General features: G+C 46.6%; 1 protein-coding gene across 4 annotated transcripts in view; it reads left to right on the top strand.

Moving 5' to 3' along the window:
- The first annotated feature begins 9,394 nt into the window (after window positions 1-9,394).
- Kdm2a (lysine demethylase 2A) overlaps window positions 9,395-17,609 on the top strand; it is an 85,413-nt gene continuing 77,198 nt past the window's right edge. For 2 of the 4 annotated variants that reach the window (XM_055614542.1, XM_055614543.1), the window contains exons 1-2: window positions 9,395-9,466; window positions 12,595-12,698. In XM_055614542.1, the coding sequence (XP_055470517.1) occupies window positions 12,657-12,698 (42 nt within the window). In that variant the 5' untranslated portion in view covers window positions 9,395-9,466; window positions 12,595-12,656. Of the gene's footprint in view, window positions 9,467-10,136; window positions 11,121-11,212; window positions 11,540-12,594; window positions 12,699-17,609 lie in introns of those variants that run through there. The other 2 variants (XM_055614541.1, XM_055614540.1) reach the window with 2 other exon arrangements.

Raw genomic sequence — 17,609 nt, 5'->3', positions numbered from 1 at the left:
CACACACACACACACACACACACACACACACACACACACACACACACTTCCTGGATGACTAGGTGCCTATCCATTATGAAAGCCTTGTACTTGCTGAGGGTGCTGTGAGGCTCTTTAGGATAGGCTCCTCTTCCCTCCCTTCTGCAGGGTCAGCTCTTGGCTGTCACTGAGGTGCTGAACTCAGGTACACCAGGGACAGGGATTTCTATTCTCTTCCCCATAACCACTAGCCTGCAATTCAGCTTAAGCACTCCACATCACACCTTCTCTGACCTGGTGTCTTTCCACCAGAGCAGCGCTGGCCACTCCTACCACTTTCCCACAGTCTCCAGTGTAGGCTGTGTGCATAGCCTGTGAAGACCTGATGTCCTTCATGGCACCAGGCTTGGTTTACACCTAATATATGCATGCAATTACTGGACCCAACCTTTTTCTAAAGGTCTCAGTGGGGAGGCTGATTTCTTTGACCTTGCTCCCTTGACATATCTCATGTCTCATAGTGCCCATCTTACAACTCAGTGCCAAGTACAGTGCCTCACACAGGCTGATGCTTTTTCAGGGGAGGTGATAAGCAAATATAAAAGAATTTGAGTCTGTCCTGGTCTACAGAGTGAGTTCCAGGACAGCCAAAGCTAGGCAGAGAAACCCTGTCTCAAACAACCAAAAATAAATAATATATTAATAAATAATAAGCACCACTATGCTCTGCTTAGGACTTGCTTTTTACTTTTGAAGACTTCTTGTTCTGGAGAAGACACTATGAAGATGTGAACACACTTCGAGAACACTCATCATTGTAACAACTGGACAAGGACTTGAACTAAATGAAAGCCTCGTGGGGAGGAAGACATTTTGCTCATGGATGCATTCCTAGGACCAATTAACAGTGCCAGGTGGAGCAGATACTTATTCCTGACTGTAGTGAACAAGGGGATAAGGAGGAGTGAGAAAGGAAGGGTATGAAGGTGGAGGGATTTGAACACCTATCTGCAAGGTCATGTGGATCTATAAAGAGGCACTTGTGTTCTAGAGCAAAGGGTTGCTGTATTACTGCTTCTCCAGGAAAACTGTCCCCTAGCTGCCACTGCAGATGGAGGTGTCAGCAACCAAAAGCTCCACCCTTGCACATCAAGATAAGAGGTGGGCTTGTGAATCTTAGGCCAGCCAAGTTTTTTCAATTTTTAATTTACGTGTTTATGTGTCTGTTTTGCCTGCATGTATGTACCATATGCCTGCCTGGTGCTCTTGGAGGCCAGGAGTGGGTGCTGAATGCCTGGGAACTGGAATTATGGATGGTTGTTTGTCAGTACCTAGGTGCTGGTAATCAAATCTGGGTCCTCTGCAAGAACAAAGCTCCTAACCACTAAGCTATCTCTCTAGCCCCTCGGCCAAGTTCTTCTTCACTGTCATTCTATCTCTGCTTATCTATCCTATCACAGTCATACCTGATCTAGTCTTAAGATGTCAGTCTCTGAGGATCTACTCCTAAGCCCTTCCTTCCACATACCTGGTGACTAAACTCAAGACCTCAGGCATACAAGGCAGGAATTCAACTAGGAGCTAGGTCTCAGTCGGCTTTGTTGTTTCTGATTTTTCTTTTTTTTTTTTTTTTTCCCAAAACCTTTTCTAGACGAGGTTTCATTGTGTAGCCCTGGCTGTCCTGGAACTCATTCTATAGGCTGCCTCCAACTCCCAGCGATCCAACTGCCCCTGTTCTACTACTCCTGGCATTTTATTTATTATTTGTTCATTTGTTTGTTTTCCAAGACAGGACTTCTCTGGGTAGCATTGGCTGTCCTGGAACTTGCTTTGTAGACTAGGCTACATCGAACTCAGAGATCCACCTGCCTTTGTCCCACCTCTCGGCTGGAATTAAAGGACCTACTCAACTCTGAAATGTTTTAAGGCTTCACTTTCTACCTCACTCTGTCTTTCTCACTCTCTAGAGGGACTGTAAGACAGTATTGACTGTGTTTAAGGCAAGATTTTCGTCTTTCAGTTTTTGCAATTGTATGTGATTTGCTGTAGCTTGGGCTTCATATTCTGATTCGGCTTTCATTTTAGATCTTCTTGGGATGTCCTAGTCGTCCTCTTGGCAAGCTGTATCATTAGATTTCCATTTCTTAAGAGGATAGGGCTGGGAGTGTACCGCAACCTAGCACGTAGGCTGGAGATCTATCACAGTAGCCCAGCATGCTGGGTCCCCGGCGTTGCCTCCCAGGCCCCAGAAGGGGAGAGAACAGGAAGAACTGGCAATCCTTTTAGATGTGCTGTCTCTCAGATTCCAAGGGACGGCCATGTCTTTACGGACTCCATAATGACACTAAACGGAAACAGGGGTAAGTATTACTCAAGAGAACTGAGCCTAAGGCAGGAGGTTAAAAGCACGAAACTGGTAGGCATTCCTCCAAAAGCAACTTTAGCAGCCTTAGCAGAAGCTCAGGAGAGGTGGTATGTGCCCTTGAAGAAGGTAAAAAGACCTGACCTGCTAAAAGGGTCTGGATACAGATAAGTACTTGTGAAAGCAGCCTTTAGGGGATATGGCTGAAACAGGAATTTCTCAGTTCTGATCTGTGGCAGGGCAGTAGTTGTTTTAGAAATTGTAAGTTCAGGTAACCTAGTGGGAGCTAGAGAGATGGCTTAGTGGTTAAGAGCACTTGCTCCTCCTGCAGAAGTCTTGAGTTCAATTCCCAGCCACCACATGGTGTCTCATAACCATCTATTAAAGGATCTGATTCCCTCTTCTGGATGTGTATGAAGGCAGATTGCTCATATACATAAAAATAGTCAGGCGGGGTGGTGCACTCCTGTGATTCCAGCACTCTGGGAGGCAAAGGCAAATTCTCTGTGAATTTGAGGACAGCCTGGTCTACAAAGTGAGTGTAGTACAGCCAAGGCTACACAGAAAAACCCTGTCTCCAAACAACAAACAAAAAGGGCAGCCTAGCTCCAAAGCAATGTTAAGACTGTAGGAATAACAGGTGATCTCAGATGCTGTCCCAGCTATCCCAACAGTCAAAGTCAACCCACTACTGAAGACAGCCTCGTCTGTAGAAAAGGGCAAATGTCAGGACATGGTAGCAGAGAGGGCTGCGGAGAGCTGAAGTTCCATGACTTCAAGGAAATGGTCAATTACATCCCATGTAATTTATGAGTTTCATGTGTGTCTTAGTTATAGTTATCACTGCTATAATGAGACACCATGGGAGCTTGCTTACAGTTACAGAGAGTCCATTATCATCTTGGTGCAGAGCAGTAGCCACAGTATTGTCCTGGAGAAGCAGCTGAGAGCTACATGCTGGATCAGCAGGCAGAGAGAGGGTCTCTGGGCCTGGTGGAGGTTTTTAAAACCTCAAAGCTAGTGACATCTCCTCCAATAAGGCCACACCTCCTAATTCTTCCCAGTTTACCAACTGGGAACTAAGCATGCAAGTGCATGAGCCTGTGAGAACCCATTTCATTCAAACCACCACAATGTGTCACACATGTTCAATGAGAGAAGAATTTACAGGGCATTTTTAGCTTTTTTTTCTCCCAACCCAATTAGATTCCTTTTTTCAGATGCAGAAGAAAACTCCCATCATTCCCTTCAGGTCATAATCATCCAACATGCAGGTTTTTTTTTTTTTAAATAAATAATTAATTAGTATGTATAGTGTGTTTTGCCTGCATGTATGCCTGCGCGTCAGAAGAGGGCACCAGATCTCATTATAGATGGTTGTGAGCCACCATGTGGCTGCTGGGAATCAAACTCAGGACCTCTGGAAGGTCAGTGCTCTTAACTTCTGAGCCATCTCTCCAGCCTCCAACATGCAGCTTTCACTCCTAGTATTAACAGTAATACTGATTTCAGAAGCCTTTGAATGATACCCTAGTGGTTCAGTTCGCCTCCGTAAAGAGCTTGTCTGGTGGAAAAAGATAGAGGGAGCTGTCTAAGTAACAAATCTAAAGAACATTTGTTTAAGTGCACCAGATAGCAAAAGAGAGTGAGCAGCTCACAGGCCTGTCAGATGATGGGCCAAAAAAAGTGAGAATGAAGGTAGGGATGGGACAGAATGATGGAGAGAAGGCTGGCAGGGGAGGGGGAAAAAGGGGAGAGCAGAGATCCAGGGGGGGGGGGGGGGCAGGGAGGAGAAGAGACCAGCTGGATTGTAGAGGGCAGCTCTCAGTCACAGCCTGAGCGCTACAAGGACGTGTGCATCATGTGCGTGTGACCCCTCTTCCGTTTGCTCAAATACCAGTCATCTTTATTCAAAGCTGCTTTTCTGTTTGTCTTGTTTTGAGCGGAGGCTGGCCTCGAGCTCTCTACATAGGCAGTACAGCCCTGAACTTCTGACCCTCTTGCTTCCTGAGTGCTGGGATTGTAGGCATGCACCGCCACGCCCTGATCTATGGACTCTGTGCTCCCTAGGCAAATTCTCTTCCAGCCTATTCCTAAACTTAGATGCCAGGAACAGGGCTGGAGAGACGGCTCAGCTGTTAAAGGCTGGGCTCACAACCCCCGGCTAACTGGGAAAGAGTTTGCTGTCAAGCATGACAACCTGGGTTCCATACTTGGGGCCTACATGACGGAAGGAGAGAACAAAGGGACTCTTGTTTAAGGTGTTCTCTGACCCACACACATGCGCAGATACATTTGCACACACTCCCATAACATGTAAGACCTAGTCAGCCCCAAGGATGGGGGTAAGAAGTTGGGTGTGGTGGTGCATACCTTTATTCCCGAGCTCAAGAGGCCCAAGTAGTTATATCTCTAGGAGTTCCAGGCCAGCCTGGTCTACATAATGAGCTCCAGGACAGCCAATATTGCATAGTGAGACCCTGCCTCAAAAAATAAATAAAATAAATAAATAAATAAAAAGAAAAATAGTGAGTGCGTGCCTGTGGCCACGGAGAAGGCTCAGAAGGTAAAGGTGATTGGTGTCAAGCCCAACAACCCGAGTTCCATCTGTGGCACCCACATGGTGGGGAAGAAGAGAATCATCTTCCATAGGTTGTCTTCTGGTCTTCCTCTGTATATCTTGGCATACATGAATAAATAAAATCTTAAAAAAAAAAAAAAAAAAAGCAGCTCATTTGGCACTGGTGTTGGGAGGCAGAGGCAGGCAGAGCTCTGTGAATTCCAGGCCAGCCTGGTCTACAGAGAGCGTCCAGGACAGCCGGGGAAACTCTGTCTCAGAAAAACAGTAACAACAACCAAAAACAAACAAACAAACAAAAGCATATGCTTATTATCCTAGTAGCTCAGGAAGCTGAGACAGGAAGATTTTTTTGGGGCTAGCCTTGGTAACTCTAGATGAGAGAGGTCTTAAACTCTAGCTATTCTGTAGAATATTACTAAACTTAAGAGCTTATTCATTTCACAGCTGAGACCTCGAAGAGCTCATTAGGAAGGAGTAGGAGAAAGCAGCAAGTTGGTGGTGTTGTCACTGATGTCAGAGCTCTTGAGCCCTTGATGATTACGCTACGTCCTGGGGAATCCTTAAGACTAACTCTCTTGTTTGGTTCAGATCTACGGTTTTTGAGGCATCCTTGTTTCCTCTTCAACATTTAAAAATAAGTTGGACATAGTTTAATGCAGTTAAAAATGAAGCCTTTGTCTCCTTAACCCCTCCACTGCCCCAAACACACAAAGAGATTGGCCTGTGTATTTGTTTTTTAATCTTAAAAAAATAAAAAAAAAATTCTCTAGATACTTCTGTGTATTGGGATGGTGGGCGGCATGTGTATCTGAGTGTGCAGGTCCTGGTAGACGCCAAAGGTGGGTGTCAGGATACCTTGAAGCTGTAGTTACAGGTTGTTGCGAGCTAGCCAACGTGGTGCTAGGAACGTCATGTCATCTGAACTGCAGTACGTGCTCTTACCAGCGTTTATCTTTTTGTTGTTTTTTAAGGTTTTGTTTGTTGTTGTTGCCCCCCCCCCCCCCCCCCCCCCACAGGGTTTCTCTGTGTAGCCTTGGCTGTCCTGTATTTGCTTTTTGGACCAGGCTGTCCTTGAACTCATAGAGATCTGCCTGCCTCTGCCTCCCTTTGTGCTGGGATTACAGGCAGGGTCACCAAGCGTGGTTTATAGTGTATTGATCAGCTGGGACTACAAAACAAAGAGAGGGGAAAAAAATGATAGAAACTGGGTAAGGTAGCTCATGCCTTTAGTTCCAGCACTTGGGAGGCAGGAGGAGGTTGAGGTAGGCAGATCTCTGTGAGTTCAAGGCCGGCCAGGGTTGTGTTACACAGAGGAACCTTATCTCAAAAAACGAAAATACAAAAAAACAACACCACCACCAAAGATAGAAACAGGACAGGCCTGGTGAGATGCCCAGTTGCAAAAGTGTTGGCGTGAGTTTGATCCCCAGAACTCACTCAACAGGAAATGGGTGTTCAGAGTGAGCACTTGCAATCTTAGTGGTGGAAAGGCACAGACAAGCATATCTTTAGGGTTCCCTGGCTAGGCAGCTGGTCTTCCTGAGCGTTCCAGATCAGTGGGCGACTCTGTCTTTAAATGAAGAGAACGAGGTGAGCGGTGCCTGAGGAAAGACACCCAAGGTTGTCCTTCTAGCCTAAATACTTTGCCTCCATACATTGGTTCACACGTTTGTATGTGTGTATGTATATACACTTTCTATGAATGTATGCAGACATAGACACTGACACACGTGAGCATAAAACGCAGAAATTAATTTACAGCTTACCAAGATACCATATTACTCCAGACAGGGACCATTTTCTCTAGGCTTCTAGGATTTTTTTTTTCTCTCTCTCCCCATAAACCACTTGCCTCTTCTCCCTTTAGCAGAAGTTGAAGCTACATAGCTCAACGGTCTAGTGGCCTTCTTGGGGAATTGTCCCAGTTCTAGCCTTTCTGGAATAATTATTCTTTTTTAATTTATTTAAAATTTATTTTTTTATTTATTACAATTTATTCACTTTCTATCCCAGCTGTAGTCCCCTCCCTCATCCCCCCCAACCTCACCCTCCCTCCCAGAGGTCCTTTCCCTTTCCCTCTGACCCTAGCCTATCATGTCTCATCAGGACTGGCTGCATTTGTCTTACTCTGTGGCCTGGTAAGGCTGCCCCCACCCCATCAGGGGGAGGTGATCAAAGAGCCTGCCACTGAGTTCATGTCAGAGACAGCTTCCCCTTACTAAGGAACCTACTTGGAGACTGAACTGCCATGGGCTACATCTGTGCAGGGGTTCTAGGTTATCTCCATGCATGGCCCTTGGTTGGAGTATCAGTCTCAGAAAAGACCCCTGGGCCCAGATATTTTGCTCTCCTTGTGCTGGAATAATTCTTTAAAGGCAAAACAGTCCTTACAGATCTGTTCCTGCCCATCAGAGCGACTATGATTTGGAGGAACATGACTAGCCACATGCCTTTCTCTTATTATACCCTGTACATCTGCTTTGGTATAGTTACAATGCCAGCCTGTAGAGGCACTATTGGGTGTATTTGTTGAGTCAATTCCCCTACTGCAGAGTAATTAACAAGTGGTCTTCAACTGGAAAGAGCTGGGATACAGTTTTGCAAACCTTGTTCTATTTGTAGTCCTGTTCAAAATAAATTGAATTTGTCTGGAGTCTTCCATGGTTTTCTTTCTTGGTTTAATTCTTGATTTTGAATTAAACTTGCAAATGGCCCCTACAAGGTCAAGACAAATTTGAGTTGCAGCTAGAGGTCCTATCTTCCTCTGAGACAGGGTCTTATTATGTAGCCCATGGTGGTCTTGGGCTCATTATGTACCTTGGACTGAGGATCCTTCTTCATCCCTCGCCTCCCAGTATAGGAACTATAGGTGTATGTACCATGTGAGACCTTTTTGTTTTGTAGCTACAGAAAGCCAGATGTCTTTGGGGCCCTGGCACTGGATGTAAAAAAACAAAAACAACAACAAAACAAACAAAAAAACTATTGCCTTTTGTTGAGAGAGGGTTGCACTCCTTAGCCCAGGATGGCTTGGAACTCATCATCTAACCTAGGGTGGCTTTTAATTTATGGGAATCCTCCTGCCGCAGCTCCGGAGCCCTAGGATTACCTCGCAAGTGTGAGTGAAAACACTGCTTTAAAACGTAGTTTACTATAACCCGGAACACCGAAAGAGACCCTAAATCTGGTCGAATTTCCAACGATTATCTCTTTGAAGCAGTGCTCTAAAAAGTTAAATGTGAAAAGCAACTGGTATCAGGATAAAGAATGACTTTGCTCACTGACTGGCTGGCTCCAAGACGATGAGACCTTACTAACCAATCATTTTTGTTATGAGACGTTTCTGTTGGCAGACGCAGAATTGTGGCCCCCTCTCCCAGTAATTCTGCACGTGGCTTAATCTTATAGTCCAATTGTTTAGCTTTAAAACGAGTTTAGAAACACAAAGCTTGTCTACGAAGGAGGTGAAACAAAGCAGGGAATGTAAAAACCCCGTGTGCTTTAGCAAAACTTGTGCTGTAGTAAATAATACTTGGGGTTTACGGAGTGTCTTTGCCCCAGTTCAAACTGTGAGAGAAAAAGAAAGTATCTGTTTTCCAACTGTCGATCACTAATGTCTTCCTAAAAGACCTAGAAGGCTGTTTATGAACGTTATTTGATAGACACACCACCGTGCTCTTTTTCCTCTTCCATTCCAGACTCTTCAGGATCAAGCCGAAGAGTTGGAAATCAAGGCAGGGAGAAACGATTTGTGTGATACCACTCAGCCAGGGGAAAGTGCCAACCTCAAGCACTTGGATGTGTAGCGTCCAGGCCACCGTCCTTTGTGGGATTTACAATTTAAACGGGCCTCAAAGCACGAGATTGGCTGGGGAACTGCCCTGAGCTCAGCTGGGCTGCTCGCATGGCAATGCTGTTACCTCTGGCTGGGCTCCGTCGACGTCCGGAGCCGGCTGGCCCGTCGGGCTGCTGTCGAGCCGCGGGAGTCCGTTCGTAGGCAGTGGCGGGCAGCCTGGGCCGCCGCTGCCCCATCGCTGACCCTCGCGCGAAGCTGCGCACACAGACTGGAGACATTTTCCCGGCCGGGCCTCCCGCGCACGCCTCGGCCCTGGGGTTAGGGGCGGCCCGCGCCCCTCTCCGTGGGGGGGTGCCCCGACTCGCCGGGGGCGGGGTCACGTCCCACCCGGGCCGCCGAGGGCACCGGCGCTACGGAAACCTGAGCGTGGCCAACAGCAGGGGCTTCCCGGGCCACCTCCCCGGGAGCCCGCGGCCCGCGGTGGGCGCGCTGCTCGCTGCCACCCCCGAGCCGTCGTGGATCCCACTCTCGAGCCCAGCACCTGTGGACGCCCTTGTCGAGCGTCTGGAGCTCCCCCCGAGGGAGCAGAGCCCGGGACAGACATGCCACCACTCCCGTTTCCTGCCCCTTCGGAGCGACGAGGACTGGGTGAGGCGGAACCGGTTGGCTGCACGGAGGAGCCCCCCGTGCTGAGAGCGGCCAGGCCCTGCAGCGGGGGCGCCGGGGCCTACTCCGGGATGGCGAGCAGGTGGGCCTCGGCCCAGCGGCCGGCGCGCGAGGGAGGGCGCCAGCGGGGATGCGCCGCTGCCCTGCGCCCACTCGGGGTGAGCAGGCCCGTGCGCGGCGCCCGGGCCGGGCCCACTCCCACGGCATGACCCCGGGGGACCCCGCGTAGAGGCGGCCAACGGCTGCCCCGGCCCCAGGCCGCTTGGCCCTCACTTGTGTGACTGTCTGACCGCCTGGGGCAGCGCTGGCCATAGGGGAAGGGGGGGGGGGGGGGGCTTCCCGCTGCCGGGGGGGGGGGGGGGTGGTGTTTTGTGGGGGTCGGGGGTCACAGCCCTCCCTTAGAGTGGTGGGGGAGGGCGGCTGGCGCAGCCGGCCGGCGGTGGGCGGGGTCACAGGCGAAGTTCTGTGTGTGTGTGTGTTTGTGTGTGTGTGTGTCCGTGTGTGCCTGTGCGCGCGTGTGTGCGTGCACGCGCGCTGAGTGCGTGCGTTGAGAGTGCGGGCGTGGGGGGGGGAGGCAGCGCGCGGAGGAGGCCGGCGGCTTGCGCGCAGGCGCAGGCGTCGGTCCCCTGCCGGAGACCTGGAAGGAGGCGGGCGGGCGGGCGGGCGGGGAGCGGGGGCGGGGGCCCGGCGGGAGGGCGTGCGGGCTGACGCGCGGGGGGTGGGGGGGAGGAGGGCGGGGGACCGCGTCGGCGTCGCGGGGCGCGGGCGATTCGAGGCCGACGCGTCCGCGCGTGCGCGCGCCGGCGGAGTGTCGGCGTTTGAGGGGAGGGACGCGTGCGCGTTCGCGTGCGCCCCGGAGAGCGGTAAGGAGCGCAGGGAGGCTTGAAGGAGGTGGGGGTGGAGCGGCCGCGGGAGGAGGGGGTGGCGGCGGCGAGGCGGCGCCTGCGCAGTGAGCCCGGAGGAGCGGTGTGTATGTGAGAATCTGACGGGTTCAAAATGGCGGCGGCTGCTTCAGCGGATCCTCCTGTTTGAGGGAAACAACACCCCTCCCCGGCAGCGGCGGCGGCGGCGGCGGGCCGCGGAGCCCCTTTCCAGCTCCCGGGCCTGTCGCGGCTGTTTTTCTCCCGGGCGGGGGCCTCCGCGTGGAAGGGCAACGTCAGGGGGCCCATCCCCCGGAGTCCCTCCTCTGCGACCGGGGAGTACCCGGGGGGGGGGGCCGGGGGGGTCGTCCCGCAGCGCGGAGCCCCGGCTCGGGGCACGACGCCGAGGCAGCCGGGGCCCCCCAGCCGGAGCGCCTCGCCGCTCCCGCCCTCTCCGCCCCCCGGGGCCGGGGCCCGCGTTCCGGGGGGCCGGGCGGCGCGGGGAGCGTCGGCCGGGCGGGTCTCAGCTGATCGCCGCGGCTCCGGGCTTCCGAAGCGGCTGCGGCCGCCCGCGGTACCGAGAGGAGGGTGTTCTCCGCGGCCGGCTCGGCCCGGGTCTTGGGCCGGGGCTGCTGACCGCCAGCCCCGGGGAGTCGCCAAGTGGTCTTGCTCTCCTGACTGACGCCTGGGACTCGGAGTCCGTGAAGCCAGAAGAGGAGGCTTGATTCAGTAACTGTTTCCTCTTTCTCCGGGTCGCTCTGACCCTCCCCTGGATACTGGGTTAATACACGGAAAAACCGAAGACGACGTTCGGTGTTGTATTTTTTTCTGTTTTTGGAATCTTACTTGGACAAGAACTCAAGAACAAAATCCCCGGTGAGATTTCCCCTCCCCCCTCCCCCGCCCTGGGAAGTTTGGTTCCCTGTCTTATCTACAGACTTGATGTAAAGTTTTTATTTCTTTGCAAGGGGGTGAGTTATAGAAACGCCTTTTCCCCTGGGGAGCAGTCGAGGTCTGCCACTTTCCTGTCCGGTCCTGGCGGCGCTCGTCCGGGGGGTGCAGACTGTGTCCCTCGAGACCCAGGCCGAGGAGGGCAGCGCCGCGAACTGCTCTCGAAAACTATGTCATCGGGTCCTTTCTGAAAGGATCCCGTTAACGTGGCTGTGATGTATTTACAAGAGAGAAAAACATTTGCATTCCCAGTGGAAGCCATTATCCAGGAGAAAGAATATTTAGAAAAGCGAAAACCCTTGTTGTTCGGGATTGACTGACACGCCAACCGGTCTCTATTTAATGTATGTTCCTCTCGTATCCATTAATGGAGACGTTTCACTTATTACTCACTCATCTAGATTAAGGTGGTGGTTTTGCCTCCGTATTGCAACTCTCAAATTTGTTTCAGAGTTGTACACCTTGTGTTGAGGTGGAGGGTAGTTCTGGGAGGGTGACAATTGTGTGCAGCTTTACTGGGAGGATATGGGGCATTGGTTTTGGAGTCTTTTTTTTTTTTTTTTTTGCCTTCATCTTATGAAAGTAGCCTGCCCTTTCTATTCATAATTTGTCACTACCTGTTTGAGAACTCATTTGCTTAGGATCTTCATTAGTTTTGTGCGTACTTAATCTGGTCATTCAGCACTTTACAAACCCTTGCTGGGTTTGGTGCTGCACACCTTTGATGCCAGCACGGGGAAAACAGGGCAGTTGGATACCTTGTGAGTTTGAGGCAAGCCTGGTCTACAAAGTGAGTTCCAAGACACCAGGGCTATGTGGAGAGACTCTTCCTCAACAACAACAATAAAAGAAAAACACACACAGAAATAATGAAAGGCCAGGGCCTTTTTCCCTTTTTTTTTTTTCTTTTCCATTTTTAAAAAAAATATTTATTTTTATATGCATTGTTCTTTTGCCGGCATGTGTGTCTGTGTGAGGGTGTTGGATCCCCTGGAGTTGGGGTTCTAAACAGTTGTGAGCTGCCATGTGGGTGCTGGGAATTGAACTCCTGTCCTCTTGAAAAGCAGCCAGAGCTCTTAACCACTGAACCATGTCTCTAGTCCCGTCTTTCTTTCCTTCTATTTGTTTATTGCTAATGTTGGCAGGAAGAGTTTTACTAACTTCAATTACATAGACAGAAAACAGACGGTGTGGCCTGGTTCTAAGGAACTGAAACCAACATCTCCTTTTGCTTAGGCCTCCTGTAGTTGTGGTGATGTGATTAATGTTGACAAGACATGGCACCATTTGCCCAAGAGGGTTAAAGGGTTTTCGGAGAGCCTTTAACTTAATGAGAAGAGAAGGAAGTTTGAGAATGAGTTCTTATTCTGTTCATTTCCTTTGCAATTTGGATCCTTAGGAGGAAGAGGAGGACAGCTCTGGAGTGGTTTCTTTGTAGTACTTCCATTAGAAGAGTAAGAGATGGAACCTGAAGAAGAAAGGATTCGGTACAGCCAGAGATTGGTTAGTATTTTCAGTTTGCTCCTTTTGGAAGTAATCATTTTAGATGGCTTTTATGTGTACCAGAGGAAAGGGTGAAGGCATACTAACGTCTCACCTCATATTTTTTTTTTTTTTTTTTTGTCAGGTAGTTAGAATTTTAATTTGTCTTGTTTGGAAATGGAGTTACAACCTAAACTTTTGTGGAACCATTGCAAATCTGCAAATCAAAGGATTTTGTGGATTACAGTGAGACAAAGATTCTTAACTTGGCAATAATGACATTGTAGTAAGTCTAATTGAATAAGTTACATAAAATGTAAATTTTAGGAACAAACCAAGGAAGGATAGTTTTATTTAATGTTTTAGTATTAGTATTATTTGACTAAAATAATGTTAATTATTATTAGTATTATTAGTATTAGTGGTTTTTGAGCTGGGGACTTAATAAGCTATGGGTATTTAAAATTAACAATATGTTTATTTTAATAAGTCAATAGTTTTGTAAGTCTGGAGGATTGTTGTGACTGAGGACAATTTGGATGCAGAACTTTATCAAGTTCTATATCTTAATATTTTGGAAGGAATTAATGAGACATGTTGCCTAAAGAAAATTTTGAAGTTTAGATGCATTAGCTTGAACATGCGATTGAAGATTTTTAGTTCTGCTTTCCTCTCAAGATTTCTCTATAGGAGTTTAATAAATTTTTTTTCTTCTTAGTCAGAGACACCATCATTAGTATTGTTTACCATATATTCATTTTGAACATTTAAATTTGTTTGTACAGTAGAATAGGAGGAGAGTTGCAAAATTGTATGTAGAATGTGAAATATGCTGAACTGAAAGGCCTAGAATATTGCTGAAGAATTTATGTGGTTTTATTTGGCTCTGTGTTTAGACTGTTTTGAAGAAAAGTAAGTAAATAATTCTCCAGTCCGTTTTCTGATGATTTTCACTCTTAGAGAAAAGGCTATATAGGTTTATTTTATTTGCTTTTTTGAGATAGGTTCTCACATTGTATCCTAGAGTGGCCTGGAATTTGTGGTAGTCTTTCTGCCTCAACCTCATGAATGCCAGAATTTCAAGTGTGAACTACTTTACTCACTTTCTTTTGGCTTGTCTTTTGTTCATGTGCTTGTTTAAAAAGATTTGAAATGGAAGTTTGGAGAGATAGCTCAGTGGTTAAGAGCACTTGCTCCTCTTGCAGAGGATCTGGTTCAGTTCCCAGTATCATGTGGAAGCTCATGGCTGTCTGTAACTCCAGTTCCAGAGGATCTGCTGCTCTCTTCTGATCTCCTGGGACCAAGCACATACATGATGCACAGATATACATGCAGGCAAAACTCACATGAAATAAAACATCTAATTAAAAAAAGTTTCAAAGGTTTGATATGTATTGGCAAGTATATCTAACATGTATATGTTCTGGTCAGCCTTATTATTTCAGGGATTTATATCCCTAAATTAATACCTATTTAAATAAGATTTTATCCCTTTAGTCTCAGCACTTGGGAGGCAGAGATAGGTGGATCACTCAGTTCTGAGACCAGGCTGTCATCAACTAGGAGATCTATGTCCGTAACTACCTCCCAAGTGCTGGGACTGAAGGTATGCACTGTCACACCCAGCCAAATATTTGTTTATAAACATAAATACATATACTTAAAGTAAATTCATTTACTTATTTTAGACCAGGCTGGCTTCTAACTCAAGAGATCTACTTACCTCTGCTTCCCCAGAGCTGGGATTAAAGGTGTGTGCCACATTGCTTGGTTCTTGATATTTTTTAAATTTCTTTGGAAACAGGAAAGAGAGAATGCTGCAGAAACTTCCCTTTCAGTTAGCCATTGATAACTAGAATTTATTGTTATTTAAAGATTTATTTTTTAATTTTATGTATGTGTCTACTTACATGTATGAATGTATACCATATAAATGCCACAGAGGCCAGAAAAGGGCATTGGATCCCCCGGAATTGAAGTTACAGACTTTTGTTAGCCACTATGTGGGTGCAGGATGCTAATCCTGAGTACTAATCTTTCAAGAACAGCAAGTGTTCTTAACTGCTGAGCCATCTCTCTAGCCTCTGGAATTAATTTTTCAAGTGTAGAGAATTGTTAAACTGTTTTGATAGATACCTACAACATCTTAGAGGAGCCTTTTCAGCAAACAAAACTTTTTGCATTTTTAGCAAAATCTTGTGGTAAGGATATCTAGGATTTTTTGTGACTTTTTCCTGGTAAGAGTTTTTTTTTTGTGTTTTTTTTTTTTTATTTATTGTATATGTGCTTTCTACCTGTGGTATGCCACTCTTACTACCGTAGTTCTTCTTACTAAATGGACTGTTGCACAGTGTTTTGTAAAATAATATATTGTATGTGGAGGAGAGTCTTTCTTAGGATTCTGAATAATTTGAGGATTGGAGTGACTGATGTCTTTTCCTTTCTTAAGTCAGTGTCAGTGCTATATCTCAGCCAGGCAGTGGTGGAGCATCCCTTATTTCCAGCACTTGGGAGACAGAGGCAGGCTAGTGAAAGCAGCTCTGAGTTCTCGGCCAGCCTGGTCTACAGAGTGGGCTCCAGGACAGCCAGGAAACCCTGTCTCAAAAAACAAACAGGGACTAGAGAGATGGCTCAGTAGTTAAGAGCACTGTCTTGAGTTTAATTTCCAGCAACTACATGGTGGCTCACAACCATCTGTAATGAGATCTGATGCTCTCTACTGTCATACAATCATACATGCAAAGAGTGCTCATGTATAAATAAATACATATTTGAAACAAACAAAATATCTATCTTAATTATAAATGCCTTCCATAAAGAACTTTTTTCTGTACATTTGTGCTTGTGTACATATGTATATGATTGCATGTGGAGGCCAGAAGTCAACAGTATCTTTCTTGATTAGTTCACCTTGTCTATTTTGTGTGTGCCTATATTGACATTTAAATGTTGTCTTCTACTGTCCTCACTATATTTTTTTAAATTTTTTTGGAGGTCTTTTCCTGAACCTGGGACTCTAGATTTTAGCTAGATTGACTGCCAGTAAGTCCCCAGAATCTGCCTCATTGTGCCTCCCTGAGTCTTGGGCTTACATATATTCATGACAGCATTCAGATGTCAGCTTTCACATTGCATCTTTCCAAACTTCTACCTTTTTTTTTTTTTTCCCCTGTTTCTGTTTTTGTTTTGTTTTTGAGACATGGTTTCTGCCCTGGCTATCTTATAGACCAGACTGGCCTGGAACTGGAATCTATCCGCCTGCCTCCTGAGAGTGGAGATTAAAGGCATGCACCACCACTGCCTAGCATGTAACATAACTTAAAAAATTTTTATTCATTTTTAAGTATATGAGTACTCTGTCTGCATGTATACTTGTATGCCAGAAGATGGCATCAGATCACATAAGATGGTTGTGAGCTATCATGTGGTCGCTGGGAATTGAACTCAGGACCTCTAGAAGAACAGATAGTGCTCTTAGCCACTGAGCCATCTCTTCAGCCCCTGCCCCCCCCCCCTTTTTTTTTTTTTTTTTTTTTTTTTTTTTGAGACAGGTTTTCTTATTATACCCTTAGGCTGTTCTAGAGCTTACATTCGTAGACCAGGCTGGCCTAGAACTCAGAGATCCACCTACCTCTGCCTCCTCAGTGCTGTGAGTAAAGGCATGTACTACCACTGCCCAGCATAACTTTTTTCTTAGATTTATTTTATTATGTACACAATGTTCTGTCTGCATGTACACCTGATTGCAGAAGAGGGCACCAGATCTCATTATAGATGGTTGTGAGCCACCATGTGGTTGCTAGGAATTGAACTCAGGACCTCCGGAAGAGCAAGCAGTGAGTGCTTTTAACCTCTTGAGCCATCTCTCTAGCCCCAGCATAACTTTTTAAAATTAAAAAATACTATTTTTAACATTTGACATTAAAAAAAATAGTGTTTCTCATGTAGATAAGGCTGGCCTCAAGTTTGTAGTGATCCTTCTCCTTTCTTCGTCTTGAATACTGGGATTACAGGCTCTATCCCTGGGTTTTTAGTAATATACCGTATATTATGTATATATAATATATATATTTCATATTTATATACACTTATTTATAATGTAATACATAAATATATAAATTTTATTTGAGTTATATTTATATATAAATAAAATATATAAGAAATACATAGTTTTTGAGACAGGTTGTGTGTGTGTGTGTGTGTGTGTGTGTGTGTGTGTGTGTGTAATAGCCCTGGCTGTTCTGGGATTCCCCTTGGAGACTAGGCTGGCTTCAAACTCACAGAGATCCACCTGCATCGGCTCTCTGACTGCTGGGATAAAAGGCATACACCACCACACCCGGCCTAAGTTACTATATATATTTTTTATATATATATATATATTTTTTTTATTTACTTAATATGTATACAATGTTCTATCTGCATATACACTTGCATGCCAGAAGAAGACACTAGATCTTATTATAGATGATTGTGAGCCACCATGTGGTTGCTGGGAATTGAACTCAGGACCTCTGGAAGAGCAAGCAGTGCTCTTAACCTCTGAGCCATCTCTCCAGCCCAAGTTACTGTATTTTTAAGTTGGCTTTAAGACTCATATGAATGTTCAGTTCCTAGAACCCTTCTGCCCCCCACCCCCAACTGCTTGTAACTCTGGTTCCAGGGATTTCTAATGCCTTCTTTAGATTTCCATGGGCTCTTGTCAGCCCATGCTACATATATACATATAAACATACACAGAACCAAAAAAATCAAATAAATGTTAAAAAAATGAAAATATAGTCGGACAGTGGTGGCACACACATTTACTCTTAGCACTCAGGAGGCAGAGGCAGGTGGATCTCTGAGTTTGAGGGCAGACTGGTCTACAGAGTGAGGACAACCAGGGCTACACAGAGAAAACTCTGTCTTGAAAACAAGAACAACAAAAAG

Source organism: Psammomys obesus, unplaced genomic scaffold, assembly GCF_907164565.1.
Source record: "Psammomys obesus unplaced genomic scaffold, mPsaObe1.curated_primary_1811, whole genome shotgun sequence".
Taxonomy (NCBI): Eukaryota; Metazoa; Chordata; class Mammalia; order Rodentia; family Muridae; genus Psammomys; species Psammomys obesus.
The sequence above is the reverse complement of the archived record's forward strand: the minus strand, read 5'-3'. Positions and strand labels throughout refer to the sequence as shown.